Genomic DNA, 25,703 nt, shown 5'->3' on the forward strand with positions numbered 1-25,703 from the left:
TCATGGAACTTGTCAGCAAAATGTGTACATGATTGTGATTTCTTGGATTTTGGAGGTAAGTGTTGTGGAAGGAATTCTTATGGCAGTGTGATAGTTTACAAGCTTTCAGTAGGTTCTGAGGTTGTGGTTAATTCATTATTGTGAGCTGTGGAAGAGTTGTGTGTAGTATGTGATCTGTACCTCAGTTCTGCATTATACAAGTAGTGCTAGTTGTATTATGATCTAAAACATCTCAGATTCCTTGTTCAGTGTTCCAAGCATCTCTTGAGTGAGCAGATACCTCATGTCTTGTTAGTCCATGAAGGCTTTTACTCAGAGGTTATTTTGGGCTCTAATTTTAGACATGCAGAAATACCATGTTGGTTTAGAATGCATTTATTTTTAATATAGTGTTGGTGCTACCATACCTAGTTTGAGGATTTCTAAATCTAGGTATTACAGAAGAATATATATTGAGATACATGTGCATTAATGGGCAATCTTGTTTCTGCAATGATTAGTTTTGAGGATACAGATCTTCCTTTCTTAAAATTTTATTTACTGATTTGTCAGCTCCAATACCACCTGCACCCTGGCTCCTACTTCTCACTAGATGAAGACCATAAGTCATAATGATACAGTTCCATTTATTAGACTCTTTACTTCCATTTTATTTTGTAAATAGATAGGTGACTCTGTGATCTGTAATTCTGTTTTCCCCGTTTATTATATAAACAGTTGTGTGGGTTTTTTGAAACAGACATAGCAGTGTGATAGAATTATCAAGAGGCAATATTTACTTCTATAAGAAGCATCTACATCAGTGTTCTTGTTTGAATCAGGAGCGTGCTTTTGACATGACACTTCTGATTGTTTACATGTCCCACACATTTCACACAAGAGAGTGGTCTACAGTGCATGCACTAAATTCTAACCTGAAGCAAAAGATATGTTTCAGCTTCTGATGAGTACTCAGCTGACAAGGCCAGACTGGAGCTGCTTCAAAGTAACTATTAGCAAAGTCCAAATAACAGGTCTGAATAAATAAAAAATGTAAACCAGATTTTTTAAGAGGAATTTTTTGGGATATGCCTTGCTTAGACAGTGAATCTAGATCTTTGTTAGTCATCTTTCAGGATGCTCTGAAGTTCTAGAGCTTTTTAATGCATTTTAAAGAACTTAGATTAATTTTTATGTTTAACATAAAATATAAAATAAATTGTTAACAAGCATACTTACAACAACAGTGTGAGCCAACAGAGTGCCCTGCCAGCTGAGAAGGCTAACAACATTGTGGCCTCTGTGACCAGGCCTGGTGAAAATTATTGTCCCATCTAGGCGTCCCATCTGTTCTAGCCTGCATTTAGAGTATCAAGATGCACTTTTGCAGCCCCTGCCACCACACAGGAAAGACACTGAGAACTGAAGCAAGTTTAGGCAGGTGCACCAAATTAGTCTTGACCTGTGCAGGACTGGAAGTGTTTCAGCCTGGGGAATAGGTGGCTTTAGTGGGGAGGTCTGTTAGCGGTTGTGTGTGTGTGTATCTGTGTCTTGTCATCGTCAGTCCCCCACTTTTCCTCCTCCCCTCCTCCAAGGACCTATGGGAAGGTCAGCTTTCCACAGCACAGCATAGTGGCAGGATTATAGACTACAGGAGTGTAAGGTCAACCTGTTTTCCCATGGGAACGGTCAAGCGCTGGAACAGGTAGCTTGGAAGGATTGTGCAGTCTTAGTTTTTGGAAACTTAAGTGTTTCCAGGACTCAACTGGATAAAGCCCTGAGTAACCTAACCTGAGCTTACATCTAAGCTTACTGTGAGCTGAATGTTGAACTGATACCTAGTAATGCCCCTTTCAACATGGACAGTTCTGTGATCCTAAGGTCTTTGAGGAGTGGGGCAGAAGATGTGCTGCCATCTAGTAGAAATCGATGAAGGTGCCTGAGGTACAGGAACCCGAACATCTTAAAAAGCTGCAGCAGCAAAATAAGAGAATCTAGCTATTCCTGAAAGCAAGAATTAGAAATATGGAGTGGTTTCCATAGGAGATACTGAAGAGGTTTTTGATGAAGTTGATGTAGAAATACTTATGTGGAAGGCAGTGTCTGAAAGCCAAGTGTTTTGAGTTGGCAGATGTTAAGAAAAAGACAACAGCTTTTCTAGTAAATAAAGAGTAAATGTGGTGAGTCAAAAAAAGCTTAGTTCTTATTCCATGATACAATGATGCTGAATTGGCTAACAAATCTGAACAGTGCAGGAGAATAGATCTGATGAATATGGAAGCACCTTTTAAAGTCCCTATTTGTAATGAGTGTGGCGATTTTTCCAGTCCTTTGTTTTCAAGCTCTTTGGTCTTGGTAGTATCTTAATATGCACTATGTGGAAAACTGCTTTCCTTGGCAGCATCAAATGCCTGTCTTTTACATAACTGTATAGTTGTGTTATGCTAAAGAAAGATTTTTTGGTAAACATTTTCTATATATTCGTGTTCTGTTTGTTCTGTTTTAATTTTTAAAGAAGGTAGCCTAATCTTTACAAAGAAATTTATTTCCTTTGGAATAAAAAGGGTTTTTTTCATGGCTTTAATTCTTCTCACTGCTTTTCCTGAATATACTCTTTTCTTAGGTAATAAAAGTAACAAATGTAGCATTCATGGAAAGTTCTGTCATTTCATATGCATATAGTGGGTTAACTTAGGTATCCTAGTATTTAATTTCTGTTGGTTTATTGTAGAGGGTCATCTGTTACATTTTTTTCAGAACCAAGGCTCTTTCAGCTCCCTTTAATAGCTAGTACATTATGTAAAGCAAATGTAAACAAAAAGCATGCTGCACTTTTCCTTCTCTTGGCTGTAAATGTTTTTGGTTGTCTCTGGTCCCAGTTTAAATAATTTGTGTTGCATATCATAAATTGCTGACTGTTTTCCATTTGTTCCTTTTCCCCCCCAGAATGTTAAGTAGTGTGTATTCTGTTATCTTACCGTCTACTTCATCCTGATGGAAGATATGTGGTGATTAATAAGAATTTAAAGAGATGGCTTTTTTTCCCAAAATTTGTTTTTTTATCAGAGCAGCAGGATTTTGAAAATGCTTTGCTTGAAAATATCTTAGAATATTAAAAAAAAAAAAGAAGGTAGTCAGCTTGGTTTAAATGGATGTAGAGATACATATGTGGTGAAAGTTATCCTGGATTTTAGCATCCCATCTCATATACCCTTGATGGTCTATGCTTCTGCTGTGCTTTCTCAGCAACATATTCAGTTCTACTTCCATATAAATTAGATAATTTTGCTGGAAAAGTACTTCTAAAGATTCTTGATTGGTGATTCTTCTTGGCCTTATCTGTTGTTATTCTTGCTGGAGTCCAGTAACTGGTGGTAAACAGAGCATCCTGAAAAACAGAATGGGCTACTGAATCATCATGGCTTGTTACTGGGGATGTTATTCCCTTGCAATTTTGAAATGACTGCTCTGATGTGTTTTTTTTCATGAGACAAGGATTTGAGAAGTTGTGGTAGTTTGTAGTAAAGTACTGACTGCTTTTCAGAAAACATCAAGGTGTAAAAATGTGTAGACATGGGTCTGATAGCGCTGCTCTATCTATACATAGTTACTGACACATAACAATCTCAATAACAACAAGTGTTGTATTTATTCCTACTTCAGTTTTGTCTTCAATTAATAAACCAAACAAACACTTTTTTTTTGTTCAGCCAAACTACAGTGTAGAGATTTTTGCAGATAAACCAGGAAGTTTATTCAAGTTTTTATTTTTTTCCCTCTGTCAGATACTTCTCTTTTATCCCTGTGGAGGCTTATTCCTCTTACGTGATAACAGCTTGCTTTGGTTTTTTTTTGCAGGCTGTGTGAGAAGTTGTTTTCAAGAAACAATATATTTGAAGGAATTCAGGTTGTCTAAATGACACGTGTGTGTGAAAATACAGTAATTCTTTGCAAAGTAATCAAGCTGTAGGTCTTCTCTTGATATGAGCAGACCAATTTGCTGATTGCCAAAGGACTGACTAGTTGGCCTCTTCGTAGTAATTTCTTCTAATTAAAGGTACCATTGCATAAAATGAATATTTTATTTAAGTTTTCCTCCAAATTAGCTGTTACTTATTATCAAAAGAACATGTAGTTGTACATTTAACAGCAGCCCGGGCTCAAGAAAGCCATGGACAACATTTGGTGTTTGAAGCAGTTGTGGCATTTAATTTTCTATTTGGGTTATTTGCCAACTTTTTTTAACATTGACAAATAAGAGCATTTTTCTTTTGAAAAGTAGACACACAAAGTGACATCTAAGGAGTAGGGAGTAATGCTTATTTTGCTTTCTCCTAGAAGCTGATGGACAGGTTTGACTTTGGGGAAGAGTCCGAACAAAGTGAAGAGCCTAAAAAGGAAACTCCCACTTCTCAACTGTAAGATCAAGCTATGTGTCTTATGCAAAATGCTAACATTTGCCCAATGCTAGTTGAACGTTAGGAAATAGGAAGGAAAATGTTAAGGGTTTTGTTTGGGTGTTTTTTTCCAGAGCATAACTACACTTAAACAGTAGGTAGAGAAAATACAGTTTACTAAATTAATTAAAACTAAAGAGTTAACATGTTCTTTGCTTTGTTATTTATATTCAGTCTTAACTTTATCAAGTTGATAACAAAAGGTTGGGGTTTTTTTACCTTTTTTGTTAAACTTGAAACTAAACTGTGAAGACCTATTTACCAGCTGGTTAACCTAAGAAAGCCACTCTTGCAGTTTTGTAATTTAAGTTATCTCCTTTTAGGCCTTTAGTACCAGAATCTGTGAACAACTCGCTTTTTCACCAGCTAGCTGAACAGCTACAGCAACAAAATTTAGAACATCTCAGACAACAGCTTCTGGAGCAACAGCCGCCTCAAAAAGTAAGAACTCCACCTTGTGGCTGTTATGTTTATCTTCTCCACTGATAAAAAAATCGCACTCTAGAACAAGAAAATTGCCTTATTGTGGACACTTCTGTTGTAATGAAAGTCTTTGTCGTTAGCTGATCATCTAACAGAAGCTTGCAGAGTAAGAGGAATAATCAAAAGAAAGTACCCAAAGTGAAAAAACCCCTACAAACTAAATAAAAAAAACAGCACAAGAGAATTGTGCAGGGTGTACATTTTGTTTCTCTTGGGAAAGACTTGTCACTGCTTTGGTTTTTCACCCCTTTATAAGGGGGAAACCAGCTTTTTCCCTGGTGTCAAAAAGAAGGTGAACACTGAAGTGGTTATGCTGCTGTCTCTAAGGGGAGAGCAGTGTGCAAAGCTGCTGCTGCAGAACAATTAAGAGGACAGAACAGAGATTGTAGATTACTTTATCCTGCTAAACTTTTAAGTCTTGGCTAGTGAATATGTTTTCTTTTGAAGAATCTGAGCTCAAGAATAGTCACATGTACGCAGCAGTTCACAGATTGCATTGATTTGGAAGGGCCCCTCAAAGAGCATCTTGTCCAACCCCTCTGCAGTCAGCAGGGACACCTACGACTAGATCAGGTTGCCCAGGGTTGCGTCAAGTCTGATCTTGGATGTCTCCAGGACAGAGCCTGAACTGCATCCCTTGTCAGCCTGTACCAGTATTTTACCACTCATTGTAAAGAACTTCCCCCTTACGTCCAACCCAAACCTACCCTGCTCCAGTTTAAAACCACTGCCCCTCGTCCTTTCATTACAAGTCATTCTAAACAGTCCTTCCCCAGCCTTCCTGTAGGCCCCCTTCAGATGCTGAAATGTAGTTACAAGGTCCTCACAGAGCTGACTTCTCTTTGGACTGAACAGCCTGTGTGCATAGGACAGGTGCTTCAGCCCTCTGATCATCTTTATTACCTTCCTGTGGGCCCACTCCAGCAGGTCTATGTCCTTCTTCTGTTGGGGGTCCCATAACTGGATGCGGTAGTCCAAGTGAGATCTCACCAGAGCAGAGTAGAGGGGCAGAATCACCTCTCTAGATTTGCTGGCCACACTTCTTTTTATTCGGCCCCGGCTGTTACTGGACCTTCTGAGCTGCAAGTGTGCATTGTTGGCTCATGTCCGACTTCTCATCCACCAGTACCCCCAAGTCCTTTTTGGAAGGACTCATGTATTAGTAGATGATATTCAAAACAACTTAGGAGTCCTTCTTAACTATGTGAATTTAGTCATCTCTATGTTAAAGTAAATTGGCTTACTTCTTCTGAGGTTAGTCCTTGGTATGTAGCTACTCTTTTCCCATCCTGACCTGAGTAGAAAAAAACCCCAGAAGTTATATCTGGTTACTATCAAGACAGAATAAAAGTGTACTTTCTGGGAAGTATTTGGATCTAGTTTCACAGTAGAATAGGAGTCTTAGCTTGAATGTTCTAAGGAATAACTTAACAAATGGCTGTTAGGGTTTTCACTTTAACCTGTGCAAAGGTGCAGTTGCTCATCTTTCAGTCAAGAGCACTGAGTGTTGAATTTATGACTTTTGACTTTTTAATGTGTAGAAAAACAGGTACTTTTACTAGACACTTTTCTTATTCTGCTGCTTAATTTTACTGTGTTTTGTTTTAATTTCTCATTTAAGTACAGCATTTGACAAAGCTTGTATAATTCAGCTACAGACTACAGAGGTTTTGGTGTTGGTGGATATCTTAAGTAATTTCTGGCTTAGAAATGTTTAGGAATAAAACTTGGAAGAGTGCATCTGTTTTAAGAGCTTTTGATATGACATATTTAAAAGAATATATCAAATCTGAAAACAAAAATGCTGAGGTTTTGTACTTTTCTGTAAAATGAGCAGAATTGGAGTGTGAATTAATCTCTGAAATTAGGCTACAGTACACTTATGGGTAAGGTGTTCATATAACTCACTCCTTATTATTTGATACTCTGTTCCAAGTCCAGAAATTGTTTCCTTTCTGGTCCACTCAGCTTCTTGTCTACTCAGTACAGAGAGGGATTTTTTTTCAACTTTATAACAGCTGAAAATACAAACTTCTGATGGAACTACTCTGTAATGACTGCAGCATGTTATGAGTGAGATTTTCTTTACTTATGTGTTTAATATGAGTGAGAAAGATTGAAAGAAGAGAAGCAACACAAAACACAAACAAATTATTATGGAAAGATTAAGAGCAAAGAGCAAGGAAGAGAGGAAGGACAGAGACAGAAAAAGAAACAAGATTTGTAGGAATCAATATTGAGAAAAATAAAAGGAAAATGAGATGAAACAGATAATGTTGAAAGGAAAATGCAGCAACAGAGTCATATTAGTATTTTTTATTTATAAGATGTTTAATGATATGAAGATAAAGCACTAAAATAAAACTTGGAACCATTTGTAATTCTGCTAACTTCCTACCATTCTCTTGATTACAATATCTAGCATTTCTTTACTTGAAGTGAAAATAGAATGAGAATCACTGCAGTGTATTGGATTTTAGTTGTAAAATTACTTGTCAAAATAATCCTGACAGCATTTCAAAGTATTTTAGTTGTGTTTCCTGTTGTTACTGGATTTCTTGTATATCTTTGAAATGTTTATTGCAAAGCTGTACTTTCTGTCCAGTGTACTGCCCATTATATTTTTCCCTAGGAAATCAACAAGAGATTTAGATTTTAAAAATCTGTTGGTTTCAGAGCTGCTTGTTTTGTTAGGTCTTGTAATTGTGGCCAGTAGGACAAAGGAGGTTATTCTTCCCCTGTACTCAACGCTGGTCAGGCCACACCTTGAGTCCTGTGTCCAGTTCTGGGCCCCTCAATTCAAGAGAGATGTTGAGGTGGTGGAACGTGCCCAGAGAAGGGCAACAAAGCTGGTGAGGGGCCTGGAACACAAACCCTATGAGGAGAGGCTGAGGGAGCTGGGGGTGTTTAGCCTAGAGAAGAGGAGGCTCAGGGGGGACCTCATTTGCTGTCTACAACTACCTGAAGGGACATTGTAGCCAGGTAGGGGGTGGCCTCTTTTCCCAGGCAACCAGCAACAGAACAAGGGGACACAGTCTCAAGTTGTGCTGGGGGAAGTACAGGCTGGATGTTAGGAGGAAGTTGTTGGCAGAGAGAGTGATTAGCATTGGAATGGGCTGCCCAGGGAGGTGGTGGAGTCACCATCCCTGGAGGTGTTCAAGAATAGCCTGGATGAGGCACTTAGTGCCATGGTCTGGTTGACTGGCTAGGGCTGGGTGCTAGGTTGGACTGGATGATCTTTGAGGTCTCTTCCAACCTGGTTGATTCTATGATTCTATGATGTGCTGGCGAAAATGACACAGCACCTGCCTCATCTTGTGATAATGACTTGTCTAAAGTCACCGGCTGTAAGAAAGTTTGGAGTTAAATGTGATCTTGTCTGTAATTTATTAGTTCATGTGTGTGGGTAATTTGCCAGTAGTAAGAAAGTTTGGAGTTAAATGTGATCTTGTCTGTAATTTATTAGTTCATGTGTGTGGGTAATTTGCCAGTAGGTATCTGTCAGTATCGATGTGGCTGCCACAATTATTGTTTCTCCTGTGAGTTTTGTTTTCAAGCCAGCCATATTAAGCAGCAAATGTTGTGCTTTAATTTGTTTTTAATTCAGATATTAGTAGTTTTTTTATAGTCAGGCATTTATTTTTTTTTAATGGCATATGATTATTTGTTATTTAGGCAAGCCCTGAGGAGAACCAAGAGGGAACTTTTGGTTCAGAGCACTCTGCCTCACCATCACAAGGAAGTAGTCAGCAGCAGTTTTTAGAAGTGGAAACCAATGTAGATGATTCAATGGATATTCAGCAACAGGTAAAACCTCCTTTAAATAAGCACAAACTCCAGTGATTTCAGAAGGAGTAATCTGGATGTATGCTTCAATATAGTTGTACACATTGTGATTATATTTATTCAGTAGTGTTGAACATTTGTTATGTCTGACCTCAGGACATGGATATAGATGAAGGACAAGATGTTGCTGAAGAAGAGATTTTTGAGCAAGAAGAAAAGAAATCGGCTGTTCGTTCACGATCCAGAACCCGTTCAAGATCTCGTTCAAGGTTTCTCTATTAACTTGTATTAAGGAAATGAAAAGTTTTCTGAAACAAAATTGTAATTTGTGATCATCATTCTAAATTCTGCCTTTTTCAGGATTGTTATGAGCAGGTTTTGGCAGTGGAAAAAGTGTTCATTTAGTATTTGTGTGTTAGATACAGACTTTCTGTGTGACAGTTCATTTAGCCTATCTGTGTTCTGCTTTACATTTTTTTGAGACCTGTTCAGGTAGCAAAAATAGTTGACACTGGCAGCTGATCAGGTTTTCTATGCCAGAAAATTACATCTTGTTATAAAGTTCTTTGAATGTGTTTGGTTTTGAGCTCAAGGTGTGTGTTCTATTCTTAATACTAATAGCACTGCTTATTTCTTGAAGGAGTTTGAGTGAATACAAGAGAGAAATGTAAATATGTAAATTACACCAGAAATGTCTGTGTCATTTAACAACCAACTAAAGTTTGTAGTTCATAGATGAGTAAAATAGATTGGTTTTTATTTCCTTTAAGTCAGCATGCTGAAATGAAGTGTTTTGCAGGTCACCAAGAAAGCGAAGGTCTAGATCACGGTCTGGTTCTCGGAAGCGTAAGCACAGAAAGCGTTCACGGTCAAGATCAAGAGAAAGGAAGAGGAAGTCATCTCGGTCATACTCCAGTGAAAGAAGGGCTAGGGAAAGGGAGAAAGAGCGTCAGAAAAAGGGACTGCCTCCTATACGGTCAAAAACACTAAGTGGTAAGTGGAAACTGCGCACTGGTTTAATAATTTAGCATTATGGGGGAGAAAAAAAAGGTGTTTTGCACTGAAAGAACAAGATTTAGCTTGAGTGTTGTTACAAAATATGGTAACCGTATTTTTTTCTACCACTTAGGAAACTTAGAATAATTTCATTTTAGAGCAAAACAAATATGCTGTTCTGCTGATGATTTTGCTCATACTGTTGCACCAGTGATACTGCTTCTGAACAGAGAGTAGCAAAAGCTGCCCCTGAGTTCCAGTTCACTTTCTCTTTCATGCTGTCTTCTATGGAGCGTTTGAAGACAACCAGTGCTTGATCTGAAAATCTTATCACAGTGTCAGATTAAGTATGCTGTAGCTGAGTAGCTTAAATAAAGGCTAGTTTTGTTAAACTTGAGAGTGCTTTTTAAATAGCAGGAGCATAGAGCAAAACCAAACAGAAAGACAAAACAAGTAATTTACCATGTTAAGACAGACCTTAATGATTGTATCCCAAGAAAGTATCCAAAAGCCAGATGGATTTCAGCCTCTACAGTGTGTTACTGTGCACTGTTGTTTCTACAGAGAATTTGCATACCAAAAAGCAGGAAGAAGAACTTCCTCCAAAAAGTTGCTTAAATCAAAAAGTATTTTGAGATGAGCACTGGAAACAGTGAAGTTGGGTGTAGTCATCTGCTACTGTGTCAGGTTATCCCGTAGCTGCTGTTAGCAGGACTGAATTTTTGGGATGCAGAATTGTGTTTAGAATCATAGAATGGTTTAGGCTGGAAGCGACCTCAAAGATCATCCACTTAACCCCCTGCCATAGCCAGAGACACCTCCCACTGGAACAGGTCACTCAAGGTCTCACCCAACCTGGCCATGAACACATCCAGGGAGGGAGCATCCACAGCCTCCCTGAGCAGCCTGTGCCAGTGTCTCACCACCCTCACTGTAAAGAACCCTTTCCTAACATTTAGGTTAAATCTCCCCTCTGCCAGTTTAAACCCACTGCCCCTTGTCCTGCCATTACAAGACCTCGTCAATAGTCCCTCCCCAGCCTTCCTGCAGGCCCCCTTCAGATACTGGAAGGCCACTATAAGGTCTTCTTGAAGCCATCTATTCTCCAGGCTGAAGAGCCTGTCCTTATAGCAGAGCTGCTGCAACCATCTGATGATCTTCATGGCCCTCCTCTGGATTTGCTCCAACAGTTCGATGTATGTCTTGTGCTGGAGGCTCCAGAACTGTACACAGTACTCCAGGTGGGGTCTGACAAGAGCAGAGTAAAGGAGGAGAATCCACTCCCTTGCCCTGCTGGCCATGCTGCTCTTGATGCAGCCCAGGACACGGTTGCTGTCTGGGCTGCACATGCACACTGCTGACTCATGTTGAGCTTTTCATCACCCCAGACCCCCAGGTCCTTTTTCCTCAGGGCTGCTCTCAGCCATTCACCACCCAACCTGCATTTGTGTTTGGGATTGCCTCAACGCAGGTGCAGGACTTTATACTTGGCCTTGTTGAATGTTGTGAGGCTAGCCTGAGCCCAGCTCTTCAGCCTGCCCAGGTCCTTCTGGGTGGCATCCCTGCCCTCTAGCAAGTCGACTGTGCCACACAGGTTGGTGTCATCTGTGAGCTTGCTGAGGGTGCACTCAATTCCTCTGTCCATATTACTGACAAAGATGTCAAACAGCACTGGTGCCAGCACTGACCCCTGAGGGACACCACTTGTCGCTGGTCTCCAGGTGGCCATTGTGCCCTTGAGCACTGCTCTCTGTGTGGGATCATCCAGCCAATTCCTCATCCAGCAGTGCTCCACCCATCAAATCCATGTTTTTTCCAGTTTGGTGACCAGGATGTCATGTGGCACAGAGTCAGATGCCTCACTGAGGTCCAGGTGGATGATGTCAGTTGCCCTTCCCTTGTCCACTCTTGCTGTGCCTTCATCATAAAAGCCAGTAAATTTGTCAGGCCTGATTTGCCCTTGGTGAAGCCATTGCTGGTTACCACCAATGACTTCTGCTTTGTTTTCCATTTGCCTTAGCAGAGCCTTCAGGAGGATCTGCTCCATGATCTTGCCAGGCACAGAGGCAAGAGTGGTCTGTAGTTCCCAAGGTCATCCTTTTTCCCTCTTGAAGCTGAGTGTTGTGTTTGCCCTTTTCCAGCCTGCCAGGACCTTTCAAATCTGATGGGCAGTGGTTTAGCAACTTCATCTGCCAGTGCCCTCAGGACCCATGGGTGGATCTCATCAGGCCTCATGGACTTGTGCACATTCAGATTCCTTAGGTGCTCACAAACATGATCTTCAATTCTAGTGGCAGATCTTCCTTCTCCCAGTCCTTACCTTTGTCCTCTGGGACTTGGACATTGTGGTTGGAGCCCTTGCCATTGAAGACTGAGGCAGAGAAGTCAGTGAGCACCTCAGTCTTATCCATATCCTTTGTCACCAGCTCTCCATTTCCCTTCTGCAAGGGTCCCACTTTCTCTCTAGTCCTCCTTTTCTCCCTAATGCACCTGAAGAAGTTCTTCTTGTCCCCTTAATGTCCCAAGCCAGATTTAATTCTAGCTGTGTTTTAGCTTTCCTAACCTGAGCTTTGGTTGCATGAACAGTTTCTTTGTATTCATCCCAGGTTCCCTGTCCTTATTTTCACTCTCTGTAGGCTTTCTTCTTGCATCTGAGTGTGTCCAGGATCTCTCTGTTCATCCATGCAGGCCTCCTGGTGTTCTTACCTGCCTTCCTCTTTTTTTGGGACGCATTGCTCCTGGGCCTGGAGGAAATGATCCTTGATCATTGACCAACTTTACTGGGCCCCCATGGCATCCTGCCAAGGAGGTCCCTGAAGAGGTTGAGATCTGCTCTTCTGACATCCAGAGCAGTGAGTTTGCTCTGCACCCTCCTTGATGCCTTGAGGATCTTAAACTCTACCATTTCATGGTCACTGCCGACAAGGCTACCTTTCAGCTTCACTTCATGCACCAGCCCCTCCTTGTTGGTGAGGCCTAGGTTCACGTAGCACCTTCTCTTGTGGGTTCCTTTACCACTTGGAGGAGGATGTTATCATCATTGTACTCCAGGAACCTCTTAGGTTGCTGGTGCTCTGCTGTGTTGTCCTTCTAACAGATGTCAGGGTGGTTGAAGTTCCCCTGAGGGCCAGGGTCTGTGATCGTGAAGCTTCTCCTATTTGCATGTAAAAGGCCTCATCTGCTTCACCTTGCTGATCAGGAGATCTGTAGCAGACTCCTACTACGATGTTACCTTCCCCTGTCTTCCCTTTAACCTTTACCCATAAGCTCTCTGTTTTTGCATTGCACATCCCCAGCTGAAGCTCCACGGACTCCAGTTTATCATTGATGTAGAGTGAAACACCCCCTCCCCTTCTCCCCTGCCTGTCCCTCCTGAAGAGTCTATAACCATCTCTCCCCAAGCTCCAGTTGTGAGATCCATCCCACCACGTCTCAGTGGTGCCAATGACATCATAACCCTGTAGACTTGCCCAGATTTGCCGCTGTTCTGTTTGTTCCCCATTCTCCTTGTGTTAGTGTAGAGGCGTTTCAGTTGTGCCTTTATTGGAGCTGGCTTGCTGACTGATGCTCCCTTACCTTGATCTTTTTTCTCAGTCTGTACTCCAATCCTAGGGTCAGATCCCACCTGTCCATGCTTAGGCACCTCAGCTATTAACCTCTTTCTGTCCCTCATGTCATCACTACCATGTAATGTTCTCCTGTTGGCAGCTACTACCTGAAGGAGATCTGGCTCTTCTCTGTGAGACTTTGGCTGCACACCTCTGGGCAGCAGGTTGAGATCCCTTACTAGTCCCCCATTGCTCCCACACTGGTGTGTCCTCCCACACCTTGCCACGTGAAAGCCTGAGGACTTCATCCCACTCTGCCTTCACATCCTGTTTAAAGCCCTGTCAGTTAGCCCTGCCATCTCTTCTGCAAAGACCCTCTTCCCCCTTCCAGAGAGGTGTCTCCTGTTTGGTGTCAGCAACCCTGGTGCTGGATAGATCATGCCATTGTCAACCCAAATTTATGGTGGTGAGACCATCCATGGAGCCATGTATTAAAAGACTGTATGCAGCTGCTTAATCCAATGTCTCTACCATTGCTAGGAATAATAGAAGAGAAGATTTTTTGTGCCCTGAGTCTTGTACCACTTGTCCCAAGGCCCTGAAGTCTTTTGATTGTTCTGGGACTAACAGTCATTATTTGTTCTCCTCCTACATGGAAGATCAATAATGGATAGTAGTCTGTAGAGTGCACCAGGCTAGGAATTTTCCTAGCAACATCCCTAACCCAAGCTGCAGGTAGGCAGCACACCTTCCTGTGAGCGGGGGCCTCTGTTCCTCTCAGAAGTGAATCCCCTGCAACTATCACTCTCCTTTTTTTCTTTGTTGCACTAGTTCTAATTTTTGGGGCTGGCTGACACACGCTGGGCAGCTGAGCTGTTGGACTTTACCCTCCATCCCACTCTGCTCAATCCTCAGTTTCTAGTGCCCCATACCTTATTTTTATAATGAACTTGTACTCCCAAATTTAATTCTGTTTAGGTATTCTGTGCACAGTTTCCAGTGTAGTTTTGCATTTGTTTTGTGTTGTTTTAAAACCATTTAACTTATCAGAGAGGTTAAGGACTTCAAAGTTCTTTTTTGTGATGAGGAGTGTTCTATTCTTTTAAATGAATATTTTGCATTATTCCAAGGTGACTTTAAACATGGAACTGTACTGCAACTACCATACATTTTTTTTCTTTAGTTTTTCACATGAAAAGAATCACCTAAGTGTTATGGTTTAGATTTCTTCCAGTAGTCCACAAAGCGAGGAGTTATAATCAGAATGAATTGGAATTGTGAGGTGAGAATGTTAAGTCACATGATGGAGAACAGCAGCAGTAGAAGGCATATGAAGTAACCCAGCTCATGAAAGAGGGTACTGAGGAGGCTAAATGGAGTATGAAAGTAGGTAACTTTCATAAACAAGTAGGTAATTCACCTGACAAGCATTTTACTTCATGAAATTCTTGTAGTGCCAGCCAGTGTTACCCCTTCCTGATGTCTGAAGAATTGTTTCATAGAGCTCAACACCATAAGAATCAAAAAGGCCATCTACAGGCATGTGAGGAATGGGTGTTGTCCAAGTCTTAAGGCTAGTCATTCTCAGTACTGCTGTCCACAGGAAATACTGGTTGAGATGGGAGCATATAACACTGTTTCTTCCAGATAGGTGCACCAAGGTTGGTACAGAAAGGATGTGTGATACATCAAGATGACAAGAAAGAGAGAATGTTTGTTCGGGTTAGGGCAGGCTTGGGACATAGAGGTTGTCTGCTTTTGTTCTGCCTTAGATCCTTTAAGGTCCTGAGTGGATTACTCAGTGATGGGTCTCAGATAAGTTTGTCTTTGACTTTTGTCCCCAAGGTAAAATCAAATTTCCATTTCTTTCAAGTCAAAAAGCAGTGCATAGAGCTTCAGTGAAGTTCCTTCTGTAATACACTTCTAGCCAGTTAGCACTTAGTCTTACTTCATTAAAATGGGCTAAATCCCAGAGGCATGCTTTTTAGGGCACATGGACTAGAAATTACTTGGTTTGTTTTTCCTAAGTGATTTGAAATGCAGTTCACCACTGCATGTGAAAATCTACAGGATTTTAATTTTTCATTTGTTTTAAAACAACAACTGTGTTTAAAGGAAAATGAACCAAGATGAATGAAGACTATTTGTTTGGGGAATATATGTTTTGTTTCTGTACTCATTTCCTGTATAGTAAGTCATAGATTTACTATTGTTGCTCTTTCAGTGACTTCTGTGTAATTGTAGAGCCTTTTATATCCATGCTATAGAGTGTTTTATAAACTTACATTCTAGTATTTTGATTGATGTGAATTGTGTCTCTTAACAGTTTGCAGCACTACTCTTTGGGTAGGTCAAGTAGACAAGAAGGCAACACAGCAAGATTTAACTAACTTGTTTGAAGAATTTGGACAAATAGAGTCAATTAATGTAAGTACGCACGGGCTTACTGACTAGCAACTTCAATTTACTTATGCCTCTGAATTCTCCTTAGCAGCTTAAGCTTTTATTGAGGACCCCTTTTTAGCACTTGTGGCTTTGATATTTGCTTTTTGGTTTCCATGTACTGACTTCTGAAGCACTAAAAGCTGTACACTTCATGGTAAGCTAGCCTTTCCTAAGCACTGACAATTTACAGAGTCTTTTAAACCAGAGTCTTAAGAAGTTATGTCTTTGTTTTTTATGTGGCACAGATGTCATATTTCCTTGGACTAATGGACACAAATTAAGAGAGGCCAACAGAGGGTGGAAGGACAGGTATCCTGGGAGGAATACAGAGAAGTTGTCTTGAGTAGCCAGAGACCAAATCAGGAAAACTAAAGCTCAGGATTAAATCTGGCCAGGGACATCAAAGACAATAACAAAGTCTTCCACAGGTGTATCAATATTAAAAGAAAAGCTAGAGAAGAAGCAGGCTCTCACTGGAAGGAAATGGGGAACCTGGTCACTCAGAGTAAGGAAAAGGCTGAGATACTCAATGACTTTTGCCTCAGCCTTCATCATCAGGGTCTCTAACCACGCCACCCAAGTTACAGAAGGGAGGAACTTCCAACTGTAAGGGTAGATCAGGTTTGAGACCACCTAAAGAGTCTGAAGGTACACAAGTCCATGGAACAGTATGGGATCCATCCAGAGGTTGTGAGGAAACTGGTCTGTGAAGCTGCCAAGCCTCTTTCCATCATATTTAAAAAGTAATCTGTTGAATTTCACAGTGACTGGAAAAGAGGAAACATAACTCCCAATTTCAAAAAGAGGAAAAAAGGAAAACCCAGGGAACCACAGGCTAGTCAATCTCACCTCTATGCTTGGTAAGATCGTAGAGCAGATCCTTCTCAAAGCTCTGCTAAGGCACATGAAGAGAAGGGATATGATTGGTGGCAGGCAACATGGCTTCACCAAGTGCAAATCATGCTTGGCAGATTTGGTGGCCTTCTATAATAGGGTAACCGTATCAATGGACAAAGGGAGAGCAACAGAGGTCATCTGACTGGACTTGTGCAGAAAGTTTGACACTGTCCTCCATGACATGCTCATCTCCAAATTGTAAAGATGTGATTATGGTGGATGAATTCAGAGTTTGATTTGATCGCATTCTTAAGAGTGATGGTCAGTGAATCTGCCTTAAATGGAGTAATGTTATACAAAGGGTTGGTACTAGCACTGGTGCTGTTGGTGACTTGGAGAGTGGGACTGCATTCACTCTCAGCAGATTTGCTGACAACATCAAGCTGTGTGGCGTGCTTGACAGGCTGGAGGAAAGGGATGCCATCCAGAGAGACCTTGATAGTCTTGAGAGCTGGGTCAGTGCCAATCTCATGTTCAGCAGGGCCAAGTGCAAGGTCATACACTGCATGTTAGGGCAGTCACAAACAGAAGTACAGGCTGGGCAGAGAAATTAACAGAGAGTCCTGAGGAGAAAGACTTGGAAGTGTTGGTTGATGAGAAACTTAACATGCACCCAGCAACGTGTGCTTGCAGCCCAGAAAGCTAGCCATATCCTGGGCTGCATTAAAAGAAGCATGGCCAGCAAGCTGAGGGAAGTGATTCCCCTCCCTGTGCTCTGCTCTTGTGAGAGCCCACAAGGAGTACTGTGTCCAGCTTGAGCTTCTAACACAAGAAGGACATGGAACTATTAAAGCAGATCTAGAGTAGGACCATGAGTCTGATCAGAGGGCTGGAGCACCTCTCCTATGAAAAGAGGCTGAGAGAGCTGGGGTTGTTCAGCTTGGAGAGGAGAAGGCTCTGAGGAGACCTTATAGCAGCCTTACAGTATTTGGAAGGGACCTATAGGACAGTTAGAGTCTTTTCATAATGGCATGTAGTGACAGGATGAGGGGTGATTACTTCAAACTGGATGAACTTAGATTTAGGTTTGACATGAGCATGGTAAGGCACTGGAACAGGCTGCCCAGGGAAGTTAGAGAGGCTACAACCCTGAAAGTGTTCAAAGCCCAGTTGGATGGTGCCTTGAGCAGCCAGGTATAGTAGGAGATGTCCCTACCCATGGCAGGGAGGTTGAAACTGAATGCTCTTTAAGGTCCCTTCCAATGCAAACTGTTACAGGATTCTGTGATGATTATTATTGATTGTGTTCCATACAGATAATTCATTAACTGGAGTCAAGGTGAATAAAACATTTAGGAAAAAAATATTACTCTGTAAGCAAGTATTTATTGTAAAATGTGAGAGTTAAAGATGGCTTTAATTAGAAGGTACATTTCTCATTATTTAAAGTAATTTAGATTTAAATGTTTAGAGTCATACTTTGGTGTTGCCTGTAACCCAGCATATTTCATGTCCACATGAAAGAAATTTGGGGGTTGGGTTTTTTTTTCCCTCTAGTTAAAGTGTTTCTGAAGCAAGTTCATTAATTTCAGATGATATTTTTACTGTTTTTCCTATCGTATTAATACATTGAAATATGTAATTAATAAGGAGTATTTTTTGTGACATTATAGAATATTTTAAAAAGCTTCAAGTTAAGCCCCATAGCCTGATCATTTACACCTCATTTTGATTTGCAGGGACTATCAATTAAGAAAGTTGGAAGGAAAGTAATATAACAACCATAAAGTCCCAGTGCCTGTTGTATTTCAGAGTCAGACTATACTGAAAATTGCTTAGCCCATGCATTCCACAAAGCTTTAAGTACCTAGGATAACAATGCTGTATATCTTGTTGTATAACAAACAGTATGCCCAGGTGGCCAAGAGAGCCAGTGGCATCCTGGCCTGCATCAGGAATGGTGTGGCCAGCAGGAGCAGGGAGGTCATTCTGCCCCTGTACTCTGCACTGCTTAGACCACACCTTGAGTCCTGTGTTAGTTCTGGGCCCCCCAGTTTAGGAGGGACATTGAGATGCTTGAGCGTGTCCAGAGAAGGGCGACAAGGGTGGGGAGAGGCCTTGAGCACAGCCCTACGAGGAGAGGCTGAGGGAGCTGGGATTGGTTAGCCTGGAGAAGAGGAGGCTCAGGGGAGACCTTATTGCTGTCTACAACTACCTGAGGGGTGGTTGTGGCCAGGAGGAGGTTGCTCTCTTCTCTCAGGTGGCCAGCACCAGAACAAGAGGACACAGCCTCAAGCTATGCCAGGGGAGATTTAGGCTGGAGGTGAGGAGAAAGTTCTTCCCTGAGAGAGTCATTGGCCACTGGAATGGGCTGCCCGGGGAGGTGGTGGAGTCGCCATCCCTGGAGCTGTTGAAGGCAGGATTGGACGTGGCACTTGGTGCCATGGTCTGGCCTTGAGCTCTGTGGTAAAGGGTTGGACTTGATGATCTATGAGGTCTCTTCCAACCTTGGTGATACTGTGATAACGTATTTTCATGAGAGCTGCATTAAAATCTGTCAGCTTTGCATTACCTTACTGTGTGTTCCTAAAAACCATGGAAGCACACCTGTGGTTTTGACTAAAACAGGCATTTGTCATGTGTGTTTTGCTGACTTCCAAAGATTACTTGCCACACTGTACTTTTCTAAATAAAACATTAAAGACAGTGGAAATCGTGCTTCATAACTGCAAGGTACTACTAGTTTGCACCTCTCTGAAAGGGTGCTTCTCAGCTTGCAGTGAAGTTGGAGCAACCTCTGCTTTTCTGAAGTTGTCATAGTAAAGCTCCCAGTTGTTGCCTGCTCCATATCGTTCAAATCCTTCATGTCATTTTTAACATCCATTCTTCAGCGTTCTGCTGCTTCTTGGAAGTGCTCTACCTGAAGTACCATGCCAGTATCCCTCTAAAGTTTTCCTGATACTCAAAAGTGTTAACACTGCTGATGAAGGTAGCAATTGTTCACAGTGTAAGCCTTTCATTTTTCAGTATGAGTATTCACTTAGTGGAGTTACGTAATCTGAAGTAACAATTTTCCTGCTTTTTAAGACTGTTGGTTTTATTCCATAGATGATTCCCCCAAGAGGTTGTGCTTATGTCTGTATGGTCCATAGACAGGATGCATATCGTGCTCTTCAGAAACTAAGTTCTGGGTCCTATAAAATTGGATCTAAAATTATTAAGGTAAGTTGATTTTTTTTTGGCTAAGATTGCTGTCCATTTCAAATACAATACACTTTTAATAGGAATTTTAGTTGACAGCTAATCAAGTGTGCAACGTGGAGAAGAATGAAGCAGGAAGATGTGATGTTTTTTTCATTTCTTTTTGTAAAATGGAGCTTTTAACAGGTGAAGTGAAAGATAGTAAAATGAAATTAGGAATTATTACTCGTGAAATACTTGGAGAGCATTTTCTGTATGTGTTAGTGTAGACATACAAGACTGTAACCAACCTGACTCTTGTACTTGACCATGTGAATCACTGAATATTAATTTGGGTAGTATTCTTATGGTTAAGTATATGATTGAATGCTGTGGGGTTTTGTGCTTTCTTTAATGCTTCAAATGCTGTTATTTTTAATTTCCCCATGTATATGTTAGAATTAATGTAGAAAGTACTTATTTTTTTCAGTGTAATTTATCCTTGACAAAACTGTGGCAGAGGCCATGTAAATTTTCTACAGTTTCATTTAAAATTAAAAACTTGGTAAAACTTCAATAGACACTGAAGCTTTATCTGTAGTGACAAATATAAAGGAAATTATCTGTAATTCTCTATTCACAGGTATGGTTTAATCAGATTATGTGATTGGGTTTTATTTTCAGATTGCTTGGGCTTTGAATAAAGGTGTGAAAACAGAATACAAACAATTCTGGGATGTAGATCTGGGAGTTTCATATATTCCTTGGGAGAAAGTAAAATTGGATGATTTGGAGGGCTTTGCAGAAGGTGGCATGATTGACCAAGAAACAGTAAATACAGGTATGGGCATTAACATTGATTCTGATAGCTAGAAAATATGTTTGCTCTGGTAATCACAAATCATTGGAAAGTATATTGTTTTAAGTGATACATGCTCCTTTTCAGCTTACATCAGTTTCACTAGTAACTTGTTTACAGTATAAATGACACTGTGATGATGAAATTTAGAACGTAGATGTGTAGTTAGTTAATTGTCATGACAATGAGGAATTAGTGAGAAAGTGGAATTAAGAAAGTTGTTAGAGGTTAGCATTTTTAGAAACAGTTTGAGTTGTTGTGTACTCATTTCCAAGCATGTAAAATAGTAATTTGTGTAGAAATTATGATCTGGGTGTGACTGTGCAAAGTCTTCTATTCATGTATATGACTTTAGTTGGAGTGGGAACTTGTCCAAGTTAAGCACAGCTTAGCTGAACCTTAAGGTTTCCTATTTCTTTGATTTTTCCAGAAAATCAGAGATATGAAATCAAGTAATGTTAGACTTTACTGTGAAACCCAGTTAGGTTTATAAAAGATTGATGAGTACCTTGTGTTCTTCAGTCAGGTCTAGCACCAAAGAGCTGAAAGTGTACATTAGATTTGGACTGTTTACTAATAGCGACAATAATTTTTCATGTCAAAATGCAGTCTTGCTTTGAGTAAAAATGGACTCTAAATGATGGAAAAACTGAAAAAAAACCAAACAGCATTACTGAACTATGTTCATTAAGTTCTGCTTGAAGTATAGGCTGGATGTTAGGAGGAAGTTCTTCCCAGAGAGAGTGATTTCCCATTGGAATGGGCTGCCCAGGGAGGTGGTGGAGGCACCATCCCTGGAGGTGTTCAAGAAAAGCCTGGATGAGGCACTTAGTGCCATGGTCTAGTTGACTGGCTAGGGCTGGGTACTAGGTTGGACTGGAGGATCTTGGAGGTCTCTTCCAACCTGGTTGATTCTATGATTCTATACAAAAAAACTTCTGAGGAAGTGATGGGAAAAGTGAGAGTTGGGATAAGGTTTGTTTAACATGAGGAACCTCTGTCATCCTACAGTAGCCAGCTGATAACACGTGTATGCAACAGCAGCGGTTTTGAGAGCATACTCTGTATTACAAATTTGTAACAGAGTGATTGGTGAAAAAACTTGACAACTTTTGAAAAAACAGTTTGTGTGCAGGCATAATTAAACTGTATTACAGTGATTAAAGGCATTTTACATTCTTTAAAATACACAGTCATAAATATTTGCACTTGCTTCTTTTCACAAGAAGTTGAGGGGTTATTTGTAATCAGTCTGTATACCAGATAAAAATGCATTGTTTAAGAAGGAAGAAGACTTTTTAATATTTAAACAAAAGTAATAGATTCATTATATTTAAACATGTGCTCTTTTTTATTTCTGTTTTTAGAATGGGAAACAGCCAGGAGTTCAGAAGCTGCTAAAGAAAATACTCAAACTACGCAGAGTGCTACAGTTGATAAGAGTACGGTTATTACAACGCAGACAGAGGCTTACACCCAGCCAGTCACCATGCTGCAGGTCTGTATAGGTTTGAGTTTGCAAAACCTCACAGAACTGGAGGGGAAGCTTTTAATTCAGTACAGATGAAGTTTAGTACTGGATTAAAGTACTTAAGTTTTGCATCCACATATGTTTAACTGTGAAGTATTTTAGAATAGAACCAGTTGCTGTGCTTGCATTAACTCTTAGTTTCGTGCGCACAACATAGCCCGAGTTTGTGTACAGTCTTGGTTGAAGGCTTAGGTGTTTTGAAGACAGAGCAATTGCAAAGAGAAGAAAAGCACCCTCTCCAGAAAGAACCCAAACCAACACGGGCTTCTTTCAAAGGAGAAATTAAAAGGAGCTTTCAGAGAATATTTTGCTGCTAGAAGAAAAAATATTTTTGTAAGTTAAGCAATACCATATTCTCTTTTTCACTTGTGCTTGTTTCTTCTCTACCTGTCTGCTTTTCCCCATATCAGCTTTGAGTACAAGTTTAATTATTTTCTCAATAATTCTGGGTAGGGTTTTGTAGGGACTGTAAACTTTAAAAGATAACCATTACTGAATCAGTGTGCAGTTGCACCCTATACACAGTAATTCATGAGAGTCTTTGACTCTGTCCTGTATTCTTTTTTTTCCTTTGACTAAAAAGATAATTATTAAACATCCAATCAGTAACAAGGTGTTGTGGAAGGCTAGAAGACTAGAGTGTCATTTTTCTTGAGTATACTACACTGCACATTTATCAGGCATAAGTACAAGTGGTGTTTTGGCAAACTCTTTAAATCCTTTTTGGGATGACCATATGAAATTGTAAAGTGCAAAACATTTGCTTAATAGAGTTTTTTTCTAATCATATAATTACTTTTTTATATTTCCAAAGGTGTTGTAGGCATTGGCAGGACTTCAGCTGACATAAAGTTACTATGAAGAGAACATATTTTCATTTATTTGCATTGACTTTTGAGATGATTTTTTTTAATGAGAATAGAACCACTGTTTTCTAAGTGCTCTCTATTTACCACAGTTTCTGTATTTTCTTATCTTTTCTCTATCTCCCTTTCTTCATTCCCCTCTCTCCCACAGAACTTTTTAGATTCTTGAATAAGTATAGTGCTTAACAGAATATTTTATTGGCACTGGTCAGGCCACACCTTGAGTCCTGTGTCCAGTTCTGGGCTCCTCAGTTCAAGAGAAATGTTGAGATACTGGAACGTGTCCAGAGCAGTTGTTGAGAGGCCTGAAACACAAGGCCTGTGAGGAGAGGCTGAGGGAGCTGGGGTTGTGTAGCCTGGAGAAGAGGAGGCTATGGGGTGGCTTCATTGCTGTCTACAACTACCTGAAGGGAGGCTGTAGCCAGGTGGGGTTGGTCTCTTCTCCCAGGCAACCAGCAACAGAACAAGGGGACACAGTCTCAAGTTGTACCGGGGGGAGGTCTAGGCTGGATGTTAGGAGGAAGTTGTTGGCAGAGAGAGTGATTGCCCATTGGAATGGGCTGCCCAGGGAGGTGGTGGAGTCGCCATCCCTGGAGGTGTTCAAGGAAAGCCTGGATGAGGCACTTAGTGCCATGGTCTAGTTGGTTGGCTAGGGCTGGGTGCCAGGTTGGACTAGATGATCTTGGAGGTCTCTTTCAACCTGCTTGATTCTATGATTTTTTTTTCTAGAACAAAGATAACATAGGATTCTTACACATGTTTACTTGTGATGTAGGTACCACAATTTCAACATGAACTTCACCATTTCAGAGTGCAGTCTAATTCTTCAGGTTCCTCAGAATATAGACAAAACTTTTGGTACATTTACTCCTTAACATGAATTGGAGCCAAATCAATTTATCCTTCTTTTCATGTCATTGAACACTCTTAAGTATTGAAGTTGCTTGTTTTTTCTTTCCATAAAGATCCCAGTCGCTCCAGCTGTGCCTGCTGTTAGCTTGGTTCCACCTGCATTTCCTGTCACAATGTCTGTCCCTCCTCCTGGTTATAGTGCAATTCCTCCTCCTCCCTTCTTGAGAGCTAGTTTCAACCCTTCGCAGCCCCCTCCAGGTAAGTTAGTGAAAATGAAGCTGAATATGTAATGAGGGTTTTCGGTTTGTGTGCTTCTATGTACATTGGTTTGTATAGTTTTACATCACCTGCTGGTTACTGTTTGAGCCAGTTGACTTTTGATTCTTTTATTCTAGTATGAAATTTCCTAGGTTTAACTTAGTATTATTTTTACCAGTGTATTCTATTGAGAATAGGAATTAAAGCAGATAATATTTTTTTTATTTTGATAGAAATGGAAATGTCAGAATTTGAAACTCATTAATTTTACTCTGCTGGCAGAAATTGTTTCTAAAGATGCTCATGCTGATCACTTACATTAAGTTGGGGTTGGTTTTGGAAATAATAACTGCCATTGTCTTTTCCCACACATTAGATGCTTGCTAGATATCAGTGATGCAGTTTTTCAGGGTGATGTGGGCAAGCTTTTACTGCAAAACTTTATTTGCTTCTCTTGTAATCATTTTATTGGGTTTTTTCCGTATAGGTTATATGCCTCCCCCAGTTCCACCTGTGGTCCCACCACCTGTTGTCCCACCACCTGTTGTCCCACCTGTTGTTCCAACACGTAAGTTTATTCTTCTAATACTTGTTTGTGTGTTACAGAAAGTTGACTCTGTACTTGCTAGGTTAAAAAAAAGGGGGGGGAAATAATGGGGAAAATTATTATTGTATGCATAGTTTAATATTTGAACCTGACTGTAGCATGGTCTCTACAAAAACATTAAATGTTGCAGTCTTGATTGAGGATATTATTACCAAACCCTGTAGCACTTAGGGTAATTGTATAACTACTGAGATACTTTTGTGTTACTTCCCTACAGCTTTGGTACAGCCTCCATTACCAATTGCACAAGACACGATGAAGGATGTCCCTTTTCCTAGCCTTGTTCTACCTGTTGGCACAGTCACTAGTAATCTGGCCACTCCAACGTTGTCTGCTGGAAGTGTTTTTAATCCTTTGCCAGTCAACAAACCAGAATCAGATGAAAAGGGATCACATCTTGCAGACCTGCAGATTTCTTCCAGTGAAAACAACAGATCTGGTAAGAAATCTTTTTGTTGTCACACAATTCCATACATGAGGCATCCTACTTCTGAGGGGTTTTTTGCAGATCATAGCAGTAATAACTGTGTAGTACAAAGTTTTAGGCTGAGTATCATTTTCAGTTTAAGTTGAGGGTTGGTGGGAACTCTCTGTACTGTCATCTGATCATTGATTTTTACCAGGTAAGCTCAGGATTATTTTCTTCTTAGACTCAAAAAATAAAACTGAGACTGGGAGTGTTTTTGAAAACGTCTTAAAAGTGTATTCTTACTGCACAAGAGGCAGTGGAAGGGAGCAGGAGAGAATAGGACAGTATAAATGCATAGAATTGTATCAAAGATTTTAATACTATTGTTGCATAAACTGGGTAATAGCTGCAGGATTTGTCAGTTTTAAGCTGCTGCACATTCCTTACTATATAGAGATACTCCTTTGTGGCATAATATTTGTTTATCAGCAATGTCATTAAAATTTTGTATGTTCATTGCAAAAACTGAAGCAGACCTTGCCAGCAGTATCATCACTGAATGCATTAGCTGAATGTGATTTAAGCTGCATTTTGTTTTGTTCCACTGGCA

General features: G+C 40.5%; 1 protein-coding gene across 10 annotated transcripts in view; it reads left to right on the plus strand.

Annotated features, from left to right (window-relative positions):
• The window catches only part of SCAF8 (SR-related CTD associated factor 8), a 250,222-nt gene that overhangs the window by 62,587 nt on the left and 161,932 nt on the right, over nucleotides 1-25,703 (plus strand). For 9 of the 10 annotated variants that reach the window (XR_010307940.1, XR_010307939.1, XM_064169206.1 and 6 more), the window contains 12 exons: nucleotides 4,318-4,397; nucleotides 4,760-4,877; nucleotides 8,595-8,726; nucleotides 8,862-8,974; nucleotides 9,505-9,698; nucleotides 15,576-15,676; nucleotides 19,640-19,753; nucleotides 20,396-20,552; nucleotides 21,938-22,068; nucleotides 23,933-24,077; nucleotides 24,565-24,645; nucleotides 24,902-25,123. Coding sequence is in view for 8 of the 10 variants with exons in the window: in XM_064169206.1 (XP_064025276.1) it covers nucleotides 4,318-4,397; nucleotides 4,760-4,877; nucleotides 8,595-8,726; nucleotides 8,862-8,974; nucleotides 9,505-9,698; nucleotides 15,576-15,676; nucleotides 19,640-19,753; nucleotides 20,396-20,552; nucleotides 21,938-22,068; nucleotides 23,933-24,077; nucleotides 24,565-24,645; nucleotides 24,902-25,123 (1,588 nt within the window). In the remaining 2 variants the exon portion in view is untranslated. The remainder of the gene's footprint in view (nucleotides 1-4,317; nucleotides 4,398-4,759; nucleotides 4,878-8,594; nucleotides 8,727-8,861; nucleotides 8,975-9,504; nucleotides 9,699-15,575; nucleotides 15,677-19,639; nucleotides 19,754-20,395; nucleotides 20,553-21,937; nucleotides 22,069-23,932; nucleotides 24,078-24,564; nucleotides 24,646-24,901; nucleotides 25,124-25,703) is intronic. The other variant, XM_064169205.1, reaches the window with a different exon arrangement.

The sequence above is a fragment of the Pogoniulus pusillus genome, chromosome 31 (assembly GCF_015220805.1).
Source record: "Pogoniulus pusillus isolate bPogPus1 chromosome 31, bPogPus1.pri, whole genome shotgun sequence".
Lineage (NCBI taxonomy): Eukaryota > Metazoa > Chordata > Aves > Piciformes > Lybiidae > Pogoniulus > Pogoniulus pusillus.